Consider the following 18,927-nt stretch of genomic DNA (forward strand, 5'->3'; position numbering starts at 1 on the left):
TAGCGCCTGCCTTCGGCCCAGGGCGTGATCCTGGAGTCCCGGGACCAAGTCCCACAAGGCTCCCCTGCATGGAGCCTGCTTCTCCCTCTGCCTGTGTCTCTGCCTCTCTCTCTCTCTGTGTCTCTCATGAATAAATAAATAAATCTTTAAAAAAAAGTAATCATGAATATAGACAAAGCTTGTTTAAGAATATTTATCTCAATGCTAATAAACATAAGAGAAATAAGAACCCCAAATTTTTCAACAATAAGAAATTAAATAAATTGTAATATAATAGAATATTACATTAGTTTTAAGTAATACCTATAAAATATTACTTTAATACATGAAGAATGTTCATTATATTAAGAGAAATTGGTAGTTAAAAAATAGTCTCTATAATGTAATCCTGATTTTAAAATATGAATTTGAGGATCTAAATTTTTACAAAGAAACAAATGAATTATTTTTAAAATATTCTGTTGGATTTGAAACTACAGCCTAACTTGAAAGTAAAAATAGTTCTCAGGTTGTTTCTGGGAACATTGTGAAGAAAGTCTAAAGAGACAACAAGCACCAGGTTACATGGTTTTGAGGCATAATGTCACCATCAGGCTGTTCCGTGAACATTTTTCTCCCTGGATAAACCCAGGCACCTCCCAGGAAGAGCTTCCTGGAAAGAAACATCCAACAGGAACCTGTATTCACTCCCTGTGACCTGCTCAGAACCCATCAGAACAGCAGTGGGCAGTCAGCGTGGTAACAGGTGAGGAAGGTGTAAGGGGAGTCGATGGCAACAGGAGTTGCCAAAGCTGAGAAGATACGATGACGAAAGTTCTGTCACAAGAAAATAAACTCTGAGATTCTTCTGTGATTATGTTATAAAAGGGAAAAGAGAAATCACCCAAAGAAAATACAGTTACAATACAGCTGTTAATGTAAATTAATTTTCCCTTTTGAGATTCATAGTTGAGAAAGCTGCAGAAATGTCATCCCATTTACTTGAATTTTTGGGTGTGTCTACAGGTTCATTGCATGGAGCGAAAGCATTCTTTCATTTATGACTAAATTTCAGTATCTAGCGCTGATAAAATAGTAAATAAAACTCACAGAATAAAACCATAAACATTGGAGATGGAAAAGAGGCACCAAAAGAAACATGCAAGGAATATTACTAGCTGAAAATGAGGGGTTTACAAAGTTTTAAAGACTATGAAATTGAGACCTTATTTAGAAGGTGCTTCAAATCTGCAATATATGGGTAGAAAAGCATCTGAGAAGGTAAATGGATAAGCAGCATACAAAGGACAGAAGGCCTAATCGCTTCACATCTTGGACCAAGAAGACAAGCAAGATTAGGAAATAAGACTATCCTATGTGTCCTGTTGCAGACATTTGATCAGGGTCATATCTCTTCTAACTACATTAATAATCAAGACTCATACCCTTGAAGGGAAGCTAGAGCACTTTAATTTTTCAAAACAACAGGTGTGTGTGTGTGTGCAATTAGGTACAGTATCTAATAATGTATAATATGTTGTAATATATTTTATTTATATTAAATTATATGCAGATATATCCTATCATTCCATTGATACAAGGGGAATTATTTTCTGATTTTTATGAGTACACTTAGTGTTTTACACATATCTAAAAATAAATGACAGAAAAGTCAATCCGTGTTTCTAAATGTTCATTTAGTGATATTTTGAGTCTTGATTACTCTGGAGCTCAGACCTTCCTTTTGGGAATGTGAAGTTGACCATCTCTGTCATAGGAGCATGGGAGGCAACCAGACATGGATCACAGAAGTCATCCTGCTGGGATTCCAGGTCGATCCAGCACTGGAGCTCCTTCTCTTTGGACTTTTCTGTCTTTTCTATACCCTCACCCTTCTGGGAAATGGAGTCATCTTAGGGCTTATCTGCTTAGACGCTAGACTGCACAGCCCCATGTACTTCTTCCTCACTCACCTGGCAATTGTTGACATGTCCTACGCCTCCAATAATGTCCCCAAGATGCTGGCAAATCTTGTGAATCTGAAAAGAACCATATCCTTTGTTCCTTGCATCATGCAGACTTTTCTGTATCTGGCTTTTGCTCACATAGAGTGCCTGATTTTGGTTGTGATGTCCTATGACAGGTTTGTGGCAATCTGCCATCCTCTACATTACACTGTCACCATGAACTGGAGAATGTGCACAGTCTTAGCCAGCACTTCTTGGGTTTTTAGCTTCCTCTTGGCTCTCGTCCATTTAATTCTCATCTTGAGGCTGCCCTTCTGTGGGCCTCATGAAATCAACCACTTCTTCTGTGAAATCCTGTCTGTCCTCAAGCTGGCCTGTGCTGACACTAGGCTCAACCAAGTGGTCATCTTTGCTGCCTGTGTGTTTATCTTAGTGGGACCTCTCTGCTTGGTGCTGGTGTCCTACTCACGCATCCTGTTTGCCATCCTGAGAATCCAGTCTGGGGAAGGCCGCAGAAAGGCCTTCTCCACCTGTTCCTCCCACCTCTGTGTGGTGGGGCTCTTCTTTGGCAGCGCCATTGTCATGTACATGGCCCCCAAATCCAACCACCCTGAGGAGCAGCAGAAGATCCTTTCCCTGTTTTATAGCCTTTTCAACCCTATGCTGAACCCACTGATCTACAGTCTGAGGAACACAGAGGTGAAGGGTGCCCTGAGGAGAGTCTTATACAGGCAGAGGCATATATGAGAGATGGGGAAAATCAACATGGTTGGGGTACTTTGTAACCCATGAAATATGGTAGATGGCATTTTTCACCTTATGCTATAATAGATGCCACATTAAAATAGACTATTTTAGACCTAAACATTCAACCTGAAGCCATAGAGACTTTAGCAAATAAAAAAGATGAATACCTTAATGCTTGTGAGTATGCAAGATTCTTCATTCTCTGGAAAAAACACAAGACACAAAATTCGAAGACTTGATAAAGATTAGGTTTTTTCAAAATAAGTCCTTCTGATAATGAAAGTCACTATGAAGAAACAAGAAATGCAAGTCACAGACCAAGTGTTTTGTATGTTTTTAAATGCTATTTTAAGCTGTGAAGTTTGTGTTCACTTGTGGCAGCTACAAGAGAAAACTATAAAACTTTTAGTGTCAGATAAAATCCATTTGTTTCCAGCTCTGGCCCTTGTTAGGTTGGTAATCTACCAGTTAGTGCAATGGTACTCTACTTTTCTGGTCTTGGGACTTCTTTGAACTCTTAAAAATTACTGAGTTCCCAAAGAAAATATATTTATGTGGCTGTATTTGTTGATATGTATCATAATAGAAATCAAAAGTGAGACTCCATTAAATATTTTAATTCATTTGGAATTATTTCTTATATATTAATATAATGTATTTTCATGAAAAGTAACTATCATTAATAAAGCAAAAAAAAAGAGTGAAGAAAAGAGTGAAGCTATGTTTTACATTTTTAAGAAATATATTTTTTTATTTTAGAGAGAGAAAGAAGAACACCAGAGCAGAGGAAGGACAGAGGGAGTTAGAGAATCCTAAGCAGACTTGACACTGAGGGGAAGCCTGACACAGGGCTGGATCTCACCACCCTGACATTATGACCTGAGCCAAATTCAAGATTCAGACATTCAACCAACTGACCCAGTCGGGAGCCCCTGGTTTACATTTTGAATAATCTTAAATGCTGGCTCAAGCAAGAAGAGCTGAATTTTGTATTTCTACTACACTCTCGCTGATGCAAGATCACATGTCATGTTGCCTCTGGAAAACTGCATGGTGCACTCATGAGGGAGAATGAAAAAGGCAAAAAGTCTAAATATAATGATGAAAATAGTTTTGACCCAATGGTCCCTTTGAGAGATTCTCAGAGATGCCCCCCAGTCCCGGGACCACACTTAAGAATCAGGAACTTAGTATATTCAGCCTCAATCTCCACATTGATAAAATGGTAATGTTGATCAGATTAAACCAGGTAGTCCACATAGAGCATTTGGCATATTTTCTGAAACGAGAGAGGGGCTCAATAATGGTTGCCTGTCAATGTTAGAAGCCTTTGTCGTTTGTATTTACCCACCCTTACTGCAGGTAGAGATACGTCCTGGCTCAGGGGATGCATTCTCACTCAAGGTTGTCACAACAGGATTCCATGGGAATCCACCTCTCAAGCATCTAAAAGTCCCAGCCCTTCAGATGCTTTGATGGGGACTGCAGAGAGGCCCGATTTCATCAACTGTAATCAATTAGAGAGTTTGGGTCTAGTAATTTGTGACATTTGTCTCCCATTTATAACCCTTGAGACAGTTGGAAGTTTGTGCAAGAACAGTGTGATGCCAATATCTGCCCTGTTTGTTCCCCAGAATTTTCCTCCAAGGACCCTCAGATACAACCTGAGCTCTCCCCCAGAGATGAAATTTAGGGATTTCCCTCCCGATTCTTAGGAAGAAGACAAATAGCTGTAATAGCTTGTGATCATTCTGGGAATTGGAATTCTCAGTAGAAACTCAAGAATGTTTTTTAATTCATCTGACTCTAAAATAAAAGCTGTGCTCCTGGGGTTCTTTGAAGAGTCTTCGGCAAGTCCACTGAGTGACTCTTTCTGTATCTGGGATTTAATCCTCTGAAAGCTACTCAGGGAACAGGACATTATACCCATTCTAGAGGTACATTTCTCAACTCTGTGGGGTTGACTGTAGGTCAGAATTACTTCTTGTGAGAAAACCCAGTGCGAACCTGTCCTAATGCAGAGGACATTATCAGTTTATGCTGGGAGGTGATTTTCAGTGATAAAGGACGGGCTATGTGGACAAGAATGACATTCCTGGGTGATCTTCCCTCCTGACCCACACTGTGCACTATAGGTAGATGTCTGCCTCCCCTACCTTAGAGACCATCTGCCCATGTGTGGTGGGCAGGCATCCTTGAACTCCTCCAGCATCTCTCTCAGCATTTCCTCCTAATGTAACAGATGGATGGAGGGCAGAGCTAGCACCACTGTCTCAGTGTGAGGGGGCTCAGACAATGAGAAATCTTAGATGCATGCAGTCATTGTCTCTGCAAAGGTTCTTAAATGGTCAAATTAATAGAAGGACTTTATCCCCCTGCTAAATGAAGATCATTGTTTAAAATATTTATTTATTTATTTTAGGAGAGAGCAAAAGGGAGAGCAAGCCTAGAGAGGGACCTGATCCCAGTCTCCCCAGATCATGACCTGAGTAGAAATCAAGAGATCGGGATCCCTGGGTGGCGCAGCGGTTTGGCGCCTGCCTTTGGCCCAGGGCTCGATCCTGGAGACCTGCGATCGAATCCCACCCACATCGGGCTCCCGGTGCATGGAGCCTGCTCCTCCCTCTGCCTGTGTCTCTGCCTCTCTCTCTCTCTCTCTCTCTCTCTATCACAAATAAATAAATTAAAAAAAAAAAAAAAAGAAATCAAGAGATCCTCACCTAAGTGACTGAGCCACCCAGGCACCCAGAAGATCATGAGGTCCAGAGCAACCAGTATCAACGGAAAAGAAAATTATAGTAAGAGTTACAGTAAGTCTTTGCTAAAACACTATAGTATGTAAGTTTGCCTTATAGTTATTCTTTTGGAACCATCCCAGGTCATCACTCTGTTGTGATGATTATCAGGCTTAAAAATCACTATATTTTATTTACATGTCTTTCCTATCACAAAATCAGATAGGGTGCTCCTGATGAGGGTGGGAGAAATAGATATCATTCCCCGGGTCAAGGAACATTCTGGGGTCCAGGACAGCTGAGAGAGAGCTGCTCCTGCTGACCAAGGAAAGCTTTCTTTTTTTGAGCTGCTATTGTTTCATTTATTCCACGAAGGAGTTGAAATTTTAGGTATCACTACCTTGACATTTTCCTTCCTAAGCCAGTACTAGATTGCTTAATTTTTGATTTTTGAGGGAGAGAGTAGGGGGAGACCAGAGAGAGAGAGAGAGACTCTCAAGCAGGCTCCATGCTCAGTGCATAGCCCAATATGTTCCATCTCACAACCCTGAGATCATGACTTGAGCAGAAAATAATAGGTGGATCTTAACAGTCTGCATCACCCAGAAACCCCACTGCTTAACAGTTTTAACCTAATTTCAATTTTATTTTTATGTTGTTTATTTTTTTAACACCAAGATGGTAACAATGGTAATGAAAATGACAATGAAAAGATATGCTGATTCAGACACAAATACCACTAGGCTAAAAAGTTACTAAACAAATGTTCCCAGTGAATAGTGATGCATTCGGTGCCTTCAACAGTTTTTATCCTTTATGTTCACAGATTAAATATGATTCAGACATTGCTTATTGTATCCTACTGTGCCTCCAAAGAATTTTAACAATACTGATATTACGGTCTCCCACTTTATATAACGTCGGCATATTCTTTAATTGTAGCAAAAATTCATGTTGCAAACTTAATGCACATTGACATAGAAACTTCCCAAATGCAATCACACTCATGGAGATGAAAGACTATGATTTTGTCTCTCTTTAATTTTCCTCATATTCTAACTGTGAATTTCTCTGTGAATTTAAGGAAGTAGAATCCTTGTGTTTGTCAATGAAACTGTCAAATAGAAGATAGCTAGTACATCTATTTTTGAACTAAAATGACAATCATCCATTTTCTGAGTGCTTGTTTCATCTAGAACTTTACCTTTTATTTCGAGATACAAAGCTGTTCAGGACATAGTACATGCCCACCTGACTTCCTATTTGGCGAAAGAGAATCTCGGTTCAAATATGTGATATTAGGTATAACTCCCCTTTTTTATCTTTGATTTTATCTGGAGGATTATTCAGACCTTCCTATTGAGGATATACCTCTCAACTGTTAATATTGACCAAACCCATACTTTTAATAGGTACCCAAAGAGCCCCTTCATATGAATCTACTCTGATTCAAAGGAGTAGAAAAGATCCTTTTTTCAGGCTGTTTTCTAATTATCCTCTCAGTGGGGCCTAGAGAAGTTCAAGTAGACTGCATTCTTTCTCTTTGTAGTACCTAATGGCAAACTACAATAAAATGGTTCAAATGAGGAGGACTATGACCCCACAACAACACCTCATCAGGATTACAGAATGAGGGTGGTGATGTGCAGAGTTTGTAACCACAATCATATTTTCGAGTGACCCATATGCATTTTTCAGCCCAGTATGCACTTGATCAAGAATGTATAACCCGCTAACCCCTTTAGGGTTTTTACAATAACTCTCAGTATTTAGAAAGTTACTGAATTCATCCTACACTCTGAAAAAGTACATACACGTAAAGAAAAAGAGAATAAGGCAAACATGAAAGAAGTATGAAAACCTGTTGAATCTGTGTGAAGGTAGGTGGGAGTTCTTTGCATAACTCTTGACCCTTTTCTGTGAGTTTACACTTTCATATTACAAGTTCAAATCAAGAAGGTTAGCAGTTTGGGGGAGTAAGGCAGTTGGCAAATAAGGACAAGGATACAACCCTTCTGCAAGCCTATGTTGAGATAAGTAACTCCAATTTTTGTCGATCGCCCAGCTCTGACCTTTTGTCACATTTCAGTCCTTGAAAATCTGTCATTAGGAAATGGGAAGCAACCAGTCATGGGTCACAGAATTTGTCTTGGTGGGGTTCCAGCTCAGTGCAGAGATGGAAGTGCTCCTCTTCTGGATCTTCTCCCTCTTGTATATCTTCAGTCTGCTGGCAAATGGCGTGATCTTGGGACTCATCCGTCTGGACCTGAGACTGCACACCCCCATGTACTTCTTCCTCTCACACCTGGCTGTCATCGACATGTCCTATGCCTCCAACAATGTCCCCAAGATGTTGGTAAACTTAGTGAATCAGAAGAGAACCATCTCTTTTGTTCCCTGCGTAATGCAGACATTTCTGTACCTGGGTTTTGCTGCTACAGAGTGCCTGGTTTTGGTGGTGATGTCCTATGACAGGTACGTGGCCATCTGCCACCCCCTCCAGTACACTGTTATCATGAGCTGGAGACTGTGCATGGTCCTGGCTGTCACTTCTTGGGTGTTTAGCTTCCTCTTGGCCCTCGTCCATTTAATTCTCATCCTGAGGCTGCCCTTCTGTGGGCCTCATGAAATCAACCACTTCTTCTGTGAAATCTTATCTGTCCTCAAGCTGGCCTGTGCTGACACTAGGCTCAACCAAGTGGTCATCTTTGGGACCTGTGTGTTTATCTTAGTGGGGCCTCTCTGCTTGGTGCTGGTGTCCTACTCATGCATCCTGTTTGCCATCCTGAGGATCCAGTCTGGGGAAGGCCGCAGAAAGGCCTTCTCCACCTGCTCCTCCCACCTCTGCGTGGTGGGGCTCTACTTTGGCAGCGCCATTGTCATGTACATGGCCCCCAAATCCAACCACCCAGAGGAGCAGCAGAAGATCCTTTCCCTGTTTTATAGCCTTTTCAACCCTATGCTGAACCCACTGATCTACAGTCTGAGGAACACAGAGGTGAAGGGTGCCCTGAGGAGAGCCTTATACAGGCATAGGCATATATGAGGGATGGGGAAAATCAACATGGTTGGGGATACTTTGCTCCCCATGAAATATGATAGGTGGCATTTTTCACCTTACAGTATAATAGATGCCACGTTAAAATAGACTATTTTAGACCTAAGCATTCAAACTGAAACCATAGAGACTTTAGCAAATAAAAAAGATGAATACCTTCATGCCTGTGGGTATGCAAAGATTCTTCGTTCTCTGGAAAAAACACAAGACACATAATTGGAAGACTTGATAAAGATTAGGCTTTTTCAAATTAAATCCTTCTGATAATGAAAGTTACTATGAAGAAACAAGAAATGCAAGTCACAGACCAAGTGAGTTGTATGTTTTTAAATGCAATGGTGAGTCAGGAATGACCACAAAAGGAGACACAGGCAGGGAAACACAAAGTTTGTTGTCCTCACAGGTCCTGGAAGGAGGCCAGCGCCACATAGGAATGACACCAGGTTGGTCGGGAGGCTGAAGATGGGAGAAGGGAAGGTTTATATCATTGTCTTCATGAGCATTTCCACAGAAGACACCCAATAAAGTGTTGTGTGAGAACAAGCTGAAGTTCCTGTAATGAGCACATCTTTGCCATGTAAAGAGAGAGCATCAAGTAGACTGATGATACAGGAGAATTCTAAAGCTGAGAATTTCTGTGATCTACAGAGCTTGGCTTACCTTACTTCCTGTCATCTCCTTTAAATCGATCTGGCTTCTCTTCCACCTTGAGCTATAGAGTACTGTATAATAGTATGTGCTACAGTTGGCCCCTTCTTTCTCAAAAATCACCTGCCCAATTCTGACCCTCATACGACTGTGATGGATTTCTTCTCAGGTCTCCCAATCCCCAGTACTAAAATGGATTAGAAGAAACCAATTTTCAAAAGAAAAGTTTACGATTGTAAATTTCAAGTCAGGAAATGTTGAATCTCTGTTCTCTAAGAGCAAAACAAAATGAAAATAAATAACTTTTGCTTGGAAATGTTTTTTTTTAAAGAGATAATCTCTTCAGATCTCAGAACAAATTTCTAAAATATACCGCTTGCTTCTATGACAACAAAGTAAACAAAATTCAATCCTTTTGTCACTAAATTGTAATTACCAAAGATGAAAACAGAAATGGGGCTTCTCTGTCAGCTGCTGAGAAGGGAAAAATGTTCATGAGGTACCAGCAGGCACTCAGGTAGGGTGACAATGGAGGCTCCAGGCTCTGTTGAGAAACTCTTCAGGGAGCAACAAAGCCCATGAGTTTTTAAGATGTATGAATGTTGTCAGCTGGGAGGAAAAGGAACTGCTCTGTGTAACACCAAGTCCTCATCGTTACATAATGACACACAGTAAACACTAGTTTCAGTACAAGCCTTTAAGTTGAGGTAGGATAACTCGTTTGGTCTTCAATTGGTTGGAACTCAGAAATTAGTGAATCATGGATAATTGTAATGACAACTGTCATAATAATAATCTGGTATATGGACAGGGGCCAAATCTGTTGGAGGATCACGGCAAATACATCTGTAATTCTTACTGATTTGTTCTCTAATGAAACTGAATTGTACAATGACCATACTGTGCTGTGACGTACCATTGGCATTATTGATAAAATTTAACTATCTGATGCAAATAAATGATATGTCAGTGCTGATGCTAATGACCTAATGTACTGGGAAATCAAGCTAAAGTCTTCTCAAGTTGGAATACCAATGGAGAATGGCTGGTCTGGGGAAGCACTTCATTTGGCTAAACATCAGCTCATTTCTATGTGAAATAGCTCTGCTCAAGGTCATTTCAAGGTACAAACAACATAGCTCCAAGGGGAGCAAGTAATCAAATTAGCACAAAAATGTGAAAATGTATGTGATGGCTTTATGGGATATCGCTGTTTCTTTGAGTCTATCCTGAGTCCCCATGGGCTCCTCCAAATATGGGCCATCGTCACATTATTGCTATATCTATCATATTAAGTAAAACATTGCTGCACCTGCTTCATATGTGTGTTTCTAAATGTAGATGCCTAGAAAAATATGATCATTTTGCTATAAGAGCACCTTGGCCAAGGGCCAGGTGTGTGGACTGCGCAAAAAAGGGTTAACTCAGTTAAATCTGTGTAACTTGGGAATTAAAAGGAACTTTAAAATATTCTGATCCTATCACTTAGAGTGAGACACAGAAATGGAAATTGTGTCCCTCTGAGTTGGGATTCAGAATGATTTTTGAAAATTTGGGGTGGGAGTCCTGGAGGACGTGTGGCTGATGATGAAGAGCAGTGACAGGATAGCATCTGTCTGAGTAAAAAGGCAGGATCCAAGCACTGCTACTTGGTTAAGAGAAAAGACTGCAGGTGTCAGGATTCTCAGATGGTCCCCTGAGGTACCTGCCCCCTCTTTTAAATCAGGTGCTAATATGGGCTCTGCTGTGAAGATGTTTTGCAAATCAACTCATGGTAAACCATGGAGGTTATGTTGGTGGGCCTAGCCTAGTCAGGTGAGCTTTCTAAAACTAGGGAGTTTCCTCATCTAGCAGCAGGGGAGGAGGTCAGGAGATCTGAATGTGAGGATGGAGGGCATCATGTAGAGGTGAGAACTGTAGACTCAGCCGTGTCCTTGGGGTCAGCCTGTGAGACAGGTGTAGAGAATCCAGCTGTCCTATTGCAGGACTCTGACCCATGGAAACTAGGAGAGAACAGATGTGGCTCGTTTTTTGTTTTTCATTCTTATTTGTACAGTTGTGGGTTTTTTTTACATTGTATATATACACACACATATATTTTTTAAAAATCTTTTTTAAGATTTAACTTATTTATTCATGTGAGACACACAAAGAGGCAGAGACATAGGCAGAGGGAGAAGCAGGCTCCATGCAGGGAACCCAATGTGGGACTTGATCCGGGGACTCAGGGATCATGCCCTGAGCCAAAGGCAGATGCGCTCAACCACCGAGCCACCCAGGCATCTCTATTTTTTTAATTCTTAAAAAGTTTCAATATAATTAACATACAGTGTTATGTTAGTGTCAGGTGTACAATATGCTGATTCAACAATTCCATACATTATTCAGTGCTCATCATAAATGTACTCTTAATCCCATTCATGCTTTCCCCCATCCTGTCACAAGCCAACCCTCTGGTAACAACCAGTTTGTTCTCTAGAGTTAAGAGTCTGTGTTTTTTTTTGTTTGTTTGTTTGTCCTTTTTTACCTTTCTTAATTTGTTTTGTTACTTTGACTCCACATATGAGTGAAATCATATGATGCTTGTCTTTTACTGTCTGACTTATTTCACTTAGCATGATGCCCTCTAGGTCCATCCATGTTGCTGCAAATGGAAAGATTTCATTCTTTTTTATGCCTAAGTAACATTCCATTGTATATAGATACCAGTTATAGCATTGTTTTAAGCTGTTACATTGCTTTTACTTGTGACACCAACAGGAGAAAACTATAAAACTTTTAGTGTCAGATAAAATCCATTTGTTTCCAGCTCTGGCCCTTGTTAGGTTGGTAATCTACCAGTTAGTGCAATGGTACTCTACTTTTCTGGTCTTGGGACTTCTTTGAACTCTTAAAAATTACTGAGTTCCCAAAGAAAATATATTTATGTGGCTGTATTTGTTGATATGTATCATAATAGAAATCAAAAGTGAGACTTCACTAAATATTTTAATTCATTTGGAATTATTTCTTATATATTAATATAATGTATTTTCATGAAAAGTAACTATCAATAAAGCAAAAAGAGTGAAGAAAAGAGTGAAGCTATGTTTTACAATTTTAAGAAATATATATATTTTTTATTTTAGAGAGAGAGAGAAGAACACCAGAGCAGAGGAAGGACAGAGGGAGAGGGAGTTAGAGAATCCTAAGCAGACTTGACACTGAGGGGAAGCCTGACACAGGGCTGGATCTCACCACCCTGACATTATGACCTGAGCCAAATTCAAGATTCAGACATTCAACCAACTGACCCAGTCGGGAGCCCCTGGTTTACATTTTGAATAATCTTAAATGCTGGCTCAAGCAAGAAGAGCTGAATTTTGTATTTCTACTGCACTCTCGCTGATGCAAGATCACATGTCATGTTGCCTCTGGAAAACTGCATGGTGCACTCATGAGGGAGAATGAAAAAGGCAAAAAGTCTAAATATAATGATGAAAATAGTTTTGACCCAATGGTCCCTTTGAGAGATTCTCAGAGATGCCCCCCAGTCCCGGGACCACACTTAAGAATCAGGAACTTAGTATATTCAGCCTCAATCTCCACATTGATAAAATGGTAATGTTGATCAGATTAAACCAGGTAGTCCACATAGAGCATTTGGCATATTTTCTGAAACGAGAGAGGGGCTCAATAATGGTTGCCTGTCAATGTTAGAAGCCTTTGTCGTTTGTATTTACCCACCCTTACTGCAGGTAGAGATACGTCCTGGCTCAGGGGATGCATTCTCACTCAAGGTTGTCACAACAGGATTCCATGGGAATCCACCTCTCAAGCATCTAAAAGTCCCAGCCCTTCAGATGCTTTGATGGGGACTGCAGAGAGGCCCGATTTCATCAACTGTAATCAATTAGAGAGTTTGGGTCTAGTAATTTGTGACATTTGTCTCCCATTTATAACCCTTGAGACAGTTGGAAGTTTGTGCAGGAACAGTGTGATGCCAATATCTGCCCTGTTTGTTCCCCAGAATTTTCCTCCAAGGACCCTCAGATACAACCTGAGCTCTCCCCCAGAGATGAAATTTAGGGATTTCCCTCCCGATTCTTAGGAAGAAGACAAATAGCTGTAATAGCTTGTGATCATTCTGGGAATTGGAATTCTCAGTAGAAACTCAAGAATGTTTTTTAATTCATCTGACTCTAAAATAAAAGCTGTGCTCCTGGGGTTCTTTGAAGAGTCTTCGGCAAGTCCACTGAGTGACTCTTTCTGTATCTGGGATTTAATCTTCTGAAAGCTACTCAGGGAACAGGACATTATACCCATTCTAGAGGTACATTTCTCAACTCTGTGGGGTTGACTGTAGGTCAGAATTACTTCTTGTGAGAAAACCCAGTGCGAACCTGTCCTAATGCAGAGGACATTATCAGTTTATGCTGGGAGGTGATTTTCAGTGATAAAGGACGGGCTATGTGGACAAGAATGACATTCCTGGGTGATCTTCCCTCCTGACCCACACTGTGCACTATAGGTAGATGTCTGCCTCTCCTACCTTAGAGACCATCTGCCCATGTGTGGTGGGCAGGCATCCTTGAACTCCTCCAGCATCTCCCTCAGCATTTCCTCCTAATGTAACTGATGGATGGAGGGCAGAGCTAGCACCACTGTCTCAGTGTGAGGGGGCTCAGACAATGAGAAGCTTTAGAAGCATGCAGTCATTGTCTCTGCAAAAGGTTCTTAAATGGTCAAATTAAGAAAAGGACTTTATATATCCCCTAGCCTAAATGAAGATCTTGATGTCTAGAGTTACCTGTGTCAATAGAAAAGAAAATTCTTTACAGTAAGAGTTACAGTAAGTCTTTGCTGAAACACTATAATGTGTAAGCTTGCCATATAGTTATTCTTTTTGGAACCATCCCAGGTTATCACCCTATTGTGATCATTATCAGGCTTAAAAATCACCGTATCTTATATATATGTCCTGCCTATCACAAAATCAGATAGAAGGAGTGCCAGTGTTCCTGATGAGGGTGGGAAAAATAGAGATCATTCCCTGGATCAAGAAAACTTTCTAGGGTCCAGGAAAAGCTAGCAACCCAGAAAAGCTGCTCCCACTGACGAAGCAAAGGTTTCCTTATTTACACTGCTATTGTTTCTTTACTTCCACTGGGGAGGTGAAATTTTAGGTATGACTACCATGACATTTTCTTCTCGATGACAGCATTGTATCTGCTTAAGAGTTTTAACCTATCTTTAATTTTATTTTTATTCATTGTTTATGAGCAATATAATAATGATAATGAAAATGAAAAGATACACTAAATCAGATACAGAAATCACTAGGCTAGAAAGTTATTAAACAGATGTTCTAAAAAAAAACAGATGTTCTCACTGACTAGTGATGCATTCAGTGCTTTGAACAGTATATTTATCCTTTATGTTCACAGATCAAGTGTGATTCAGACATTGTCTATTGTATCCCACTGTGCCTCCGAAGAATTTGACAATACTGATGTTGCAGTCTCCCCTCCCGCTTCACATAATGTAGGCATGTCTTTATTTGTAGCAAAAATTCATGTTGCAAACTTAATGCACATTGACATAGAACCTTCCCAAATGCAATCACACTCATGGAGATGAAAGACTCTATGATTTTGTCTCTCTTCAATTTTCCTCATATTCTAACTGTGAATTTCTCCAAGGAAGTAGAATCCATTGATTTGTCAAATGAAACTTCCAAATACAAGATAGTTAGTACATCCATTTTTGAACTAAAATGACAATCATCCATCTAACATACATGTCTTGAGTACTTGTTTCATCTAGAACTTTACCTTTTATTTCAAGATATAAAGCTGTTCAGGACATAGTACATGCCCACAAGACTTCCTATTTGGTGAAAGAGAATCTCAGTTCAAATACGTGACATTTGGTATAACTCCCCTTTTTTATCTTTGATTTTTATCTTGAGGATTATCCAGATCTTCCTAGTGAGGATATACCTCTTTACTGTTAATATTGACCAAGCTCATACTTTTCATAGGCGCCTAAAAGAGCCCCTTCATATGAATCTACTCTGATTCAAAGGAGTAGAAAAGACCCTTTCTTTGTACAGGCTGTTTTCTTTCTTTCTTTCTTTCTTTCTTTCTTTCTTTCTTTCTTTCTTTCTTTCTTTCTTTCTTTCTTTCTTTTTCTTTCTTCTTTCATCTTTCTTTCTTCTTCTTCTTCTTCTTCTTCTTCTTCTTCTTCTTCTTCTTCCTTCTTCTTCTTCTTCTTCTTCTTCTTCTTCTTCTTCTTTTCTTTTTCTTCTTTTTCTTTTTTAGAAAGAATTTATTTATTTCTTCATGAGTGACACACGGAGAAAGAAGCAGAGACAGGCACAGGGAGAAGCAGGTTCCCTGCAAGGAGCCTGATGTGGGACTTGATCCCAGGTCCTGGGATCACACCCCAAGCAGAGGGCAACCACTGAGCCACCCAGGCACCCCTACAGGCGGTTTTCTAATTAGCCTCTCAGTGGGGCCTAGAGAAGTTCAAGTAGACTGCATTCTTTCTCTTTGTAGTACCTAATGGCAAACTACAATAAAATGGTTCAAATGAGGAGGACTATGACCCCACAACAACACCTCATCAGGATTACAGAATGAGGGTGATGATGTGCAGAGTTTGTAACCACAATCATATTTTCGAGTGACCCATATGCATTTTTCAGCCCAGTATGCACTTGATCAAGAATGTATAACCCGCTAACCCCTTTAGGGTTTTTACAATAACTCTCAGTATTTAGAAAGTTACTGAATTCATCCTACACTCTGAAAAAGTACATACACGTAGAGAAAAAGAGAATAAGGCAAACATGAAAGAAGTATGAAAACCTGTTGAATCTGTGTGAAGGTAGGTGGGAGTTCTTTGCATAACTCTTGACCCTTTTCTGTGAGTTTACACTTTCATATTATAAGTTCAAATCAAGAAGGTTAGCAGTTTGAGGGAATAAGGGAGTTGGCAAATAGGGACAAGGATACAACCCTTCTGCAAGCCTATGTTGAGATAAGTAACTCCAATTTTTGTCGATTGCCCAGCTCTGACCTTTTGTCACATTTCAGTCCTTGAAAATCTGTCATTAGGAAATGGGAAGCAACCAGTCATGGGTCACAGAATTTGTCTTGGTGGGGTTCCAGCTCAGTGCAGAGATGGAAGTGCTCCTCTTCTGGATCTTTTCCCTCTTGTATATCTTCAGTCTGCTGGCAAATGGCGTGATCTTGGGACTCATCCGTCTGGACCTGAGACTGCACACCCCCATGTACTTCTTCCTCTCACACCTGGCTGTCATCGACATGTCCTATGCCTCCAACAATGTCCCCAAGATGTTGGTAAACTTAGTGAATCAGAAGAGAACCATCTCTTTTGTTCCCTGCGTAATGCAGACATTTCTGTACCTGGGTTTTGCTGCTACAGAGTGCCTGGTTTTGGTGGTGATGTCCTATGACAGGTACGTGGCCATCTGCCACCCCCTCCAGTACACTGTCATCATGAGCTGGAGACTGTGCACGGTTCTGGCTGTCACTTCCTGGTCATGTGGATTTTTTCTGTCTCTGGTACATGCAATTCTCCTTCTACGGTTGCCCTTCTGTGGACCCAGGAAAGTAAACCACCTTTTCTGTGAAATCCTATCTGTCCTCAAGCTGGCCTGTGCTGACACTAGGCTCAACCAAATGGTCATCTTTGCTGCCTGTATGTTTGTCTTAGTTGTGCCTCTCTGCTTAATGCTAGTTTCCTACATGTGCATCCTCTGGGCCATCCTAAAGATCCAGTCAAAGCAGGGCCGCAGAAAGGCCTTCTCCACCTGCTCTTCCCACCTCTGTGTGGTTGGACTCTTCTTTGGCATAGCCATGTTGGTTTATATGGTCCCCGACTCCAATCAACGAGAAGAGCTAGAGAAAATACTGTCCCTATTTCACAGTCTCTTTAACCCAATGCTGAACCCTCTCATCTACAGCTTGAGGAATGCTCAGATGAAGGCTTCTTTGTATAGAGTACTGCAGAAAAAAACCATGTGAAGCATTGATAGAATTATTTGAGTGGGGTTTCCTTAAAATTATGTAGTTTGCTGAAGCAAAACTCAAAAGTTCCCACTTAGAAGTTTGAATTAAAAATGGTAACTGTCCAAGTTCTAGCTCTAAAAATAGGAGAATGTTCCATGAAAAGAATTTCTTCTAAAATTGAGAGACCTCATTAGGATTTGGGACATCTAAATTATCAGAACATTTAGTCTTTTTTTTTTTAAGATTTATTTATTATTTATTTATTTATTTATTTATTTATTTATTTGAGAGAGAAAGTGTGTGTGTGTGCACAGAGATAGTGCACAGGAAAAGGGGCAGAGGGAGACAATTGCAAGCTGACTCCCCACTGAGTCTGGCATGATACTGGCCTGATCTCACAATCCAAGAGATCATGACCTGAAACCATGAGCTGGTCACCCAAGCAACTGTGCCCCTCCCTAGTCTTTCTTTAAAAATACTAAATGCTCTTTATTTTTTTGAATCCAGGAATATTAACATGTGGGAAAAAACTAAATGTAAAAAATTACATCAGTGCATTTCTTTGGCTTATGTATTGAGAAGTATGTGATTTTTTTTTTTTTTATCATCTTGTGGTAGCTGGAAAAACAGTAAGCTTAATACCATAAGGCAGAATTTTCAAAGTAGATCTGAAATTTCAATACAGAAAATGTTGCACTTATATGACTGTATTTCACAATTTGAGGTCAATGAAATAGGAGTTTAGAGAAACTCTAAATTCTCTGGTAGAATAGTTTAGGTCTAAAGAGGAAGAAGTTAGGGAAAGCTTTAGCCCAATAAGCAACTATGGAAAAAATCCTAAAATACATTAAATGTTTAGGTAAAATGAAGGTAATTCTTTAGTAAATCTTTATTTTTTTTTTCTTTAGTAAATCTTTAAATGGTTCTAGAGGTAAGAGTTTTGAGCATTGCTCAGACATTACATTTAATATTGGGTTATAATAATTACCTTTTAAAAATTAATTTCTAATAAAATTGAATGACCTATTGAAGTTCTTCAAATTGTTCCCACCAATATTTTTGTAATGTTTGAATCAACTTATCTGAAGATGGTTTGGTAGGACCAAATATCATGAGACAACTATAATGTAGCTAACATCATTTTTCTTTCATGGTGGCAGAAATTCCCCTGGATTTACCAGACTGAACAACTGTCTTCATGATGCTAATGGTGATCAAATAAGTAAGAGCTGCTTTTTTTATGATTCAGTATTTGTAGATAGTGCAAAATGATCACCACAGTAAGTGTGGTTAACATCAGTCACTATACATATATATTTTTTTCATGTAATGAAAACTTTAAAGATCTATTCTCTTTAAGAGCAACTTTCAAACATGCAATACAGTATTATTAACTATAGTCATTTAGCTGAGAATACATCCCCATGATTTATTTATTTTATAACTGGAGCTTTGTATCTCTTGACCCTCTTCACCCATTTCACTCACTCCCCACACACTGGCCTCTGGCAATCATCAATCCATTCTTTGTGAGCTAGTTCTTTTCCCCTTTTCTTTCTTTCTTTCTTTCTTTCTTTCTTTCTTTCTTTCTTTCTTTCTTTCTTTCTTTTCTTTCTTTCTTTCTTCTTTCTTTCTCTTTCTTTCTTCTTTCTTTCGTTCTTTTTCTTTATTTTATTTTCTTTCTTTCCTTTCTTTTTTTTCCTTCCTCCCTCTCTCCCTCCTTTCTTCTTTCTTTTCTTTCCTTCTTGGTTCCACACACAAGGGAGATCATATCA

The 18,927-nt window shown here is 39.7% G+C and overlaps 3 protein-coding genes across 3 annotated transcripts; all 3 read left to right on the top strand.

The window, feature by feature from the left end:
* Positions 1-1,760: 1,760 nt before the first annotated feature.
* On the top strand, positions 1,761-2,693 carry LOC140604459 (olfactory receptor 2A12-like). The gene has a single exon (XM_072775729.1). The coding sequence runs from the start codon at positions 1,761-1,763 to the stop codon at positions 2,691-2,693; it is 933 nt and encodes a 310-aa protein (XP_072631830.1).
* A 4,848-nt stretch (positions 2,694-7,541) lies between these two features.
* On the top strand, positions 7,542-8,474 carry LOC140604460 (olfactory receptor 2A5-like). The gene has a single exon (XM_072775730.1). It carries the CDS (start codon positions 7,542-7,544, stop codon positions 8,472-8,474), a length of 933 nt encoding a protein of 310 aa, XP_072631831.1.
* A 7,763-nt stretch (positions 8,475-16,237) lies between these two features.
* LOC140604461 (olfactory receptor 2A2-like) lies at positions 16,238-17,167 on the top strand. The gene has a single exon (XM_072775731.1). The coding sequence runs from the start codon at positions 16,238-16,240 to the stop codon at positions 17,165-17,167; it is 930 nt and encodes a 309-aa protein (XP_072631832.1).
* The last annotated feature ends 1,760 nt before the right edge of the window (positions 17,168-18,927 follow it).

This window comes from Canis lupus, chromosome 15, assembly GCF_048164855.1.
Source record: "Canis lupus baileyi chromosome 15, mCanLup2.hap1, whole genome shotgun sequence".
NCBI classification, from domain to species: domain Eukaryota; kingdom Metazoa; phylum Chordata; class Mammalia; order Carnivora; family Canidae; genus Canis; species Canis lupus.

Excerpts from the sequence above, each read along its gene's own strand:
- LOC140604459 (XM_072775729.1), top strand. The coding sequence starts at position 1,761 with ATGGGAGGCAACCAGACATGGATCACAGAAGTCATCCTGCTGGGATTC.
- LOC140604460 (XM_072775730.1), top strand. The coding sequence starts at position 7,542 with ATGGGAAGCAACCAGTCATGGGTCACAGAATTTGTCTTGGTGGGGTTC.
- LOC140604461 (XM_072775731.1), top strand. The coding sequence starts at position 16,238 with ATGGGAAGCAACCAGTCATGGGTCACAGAATTTGTCTTGGTGGGGTTC.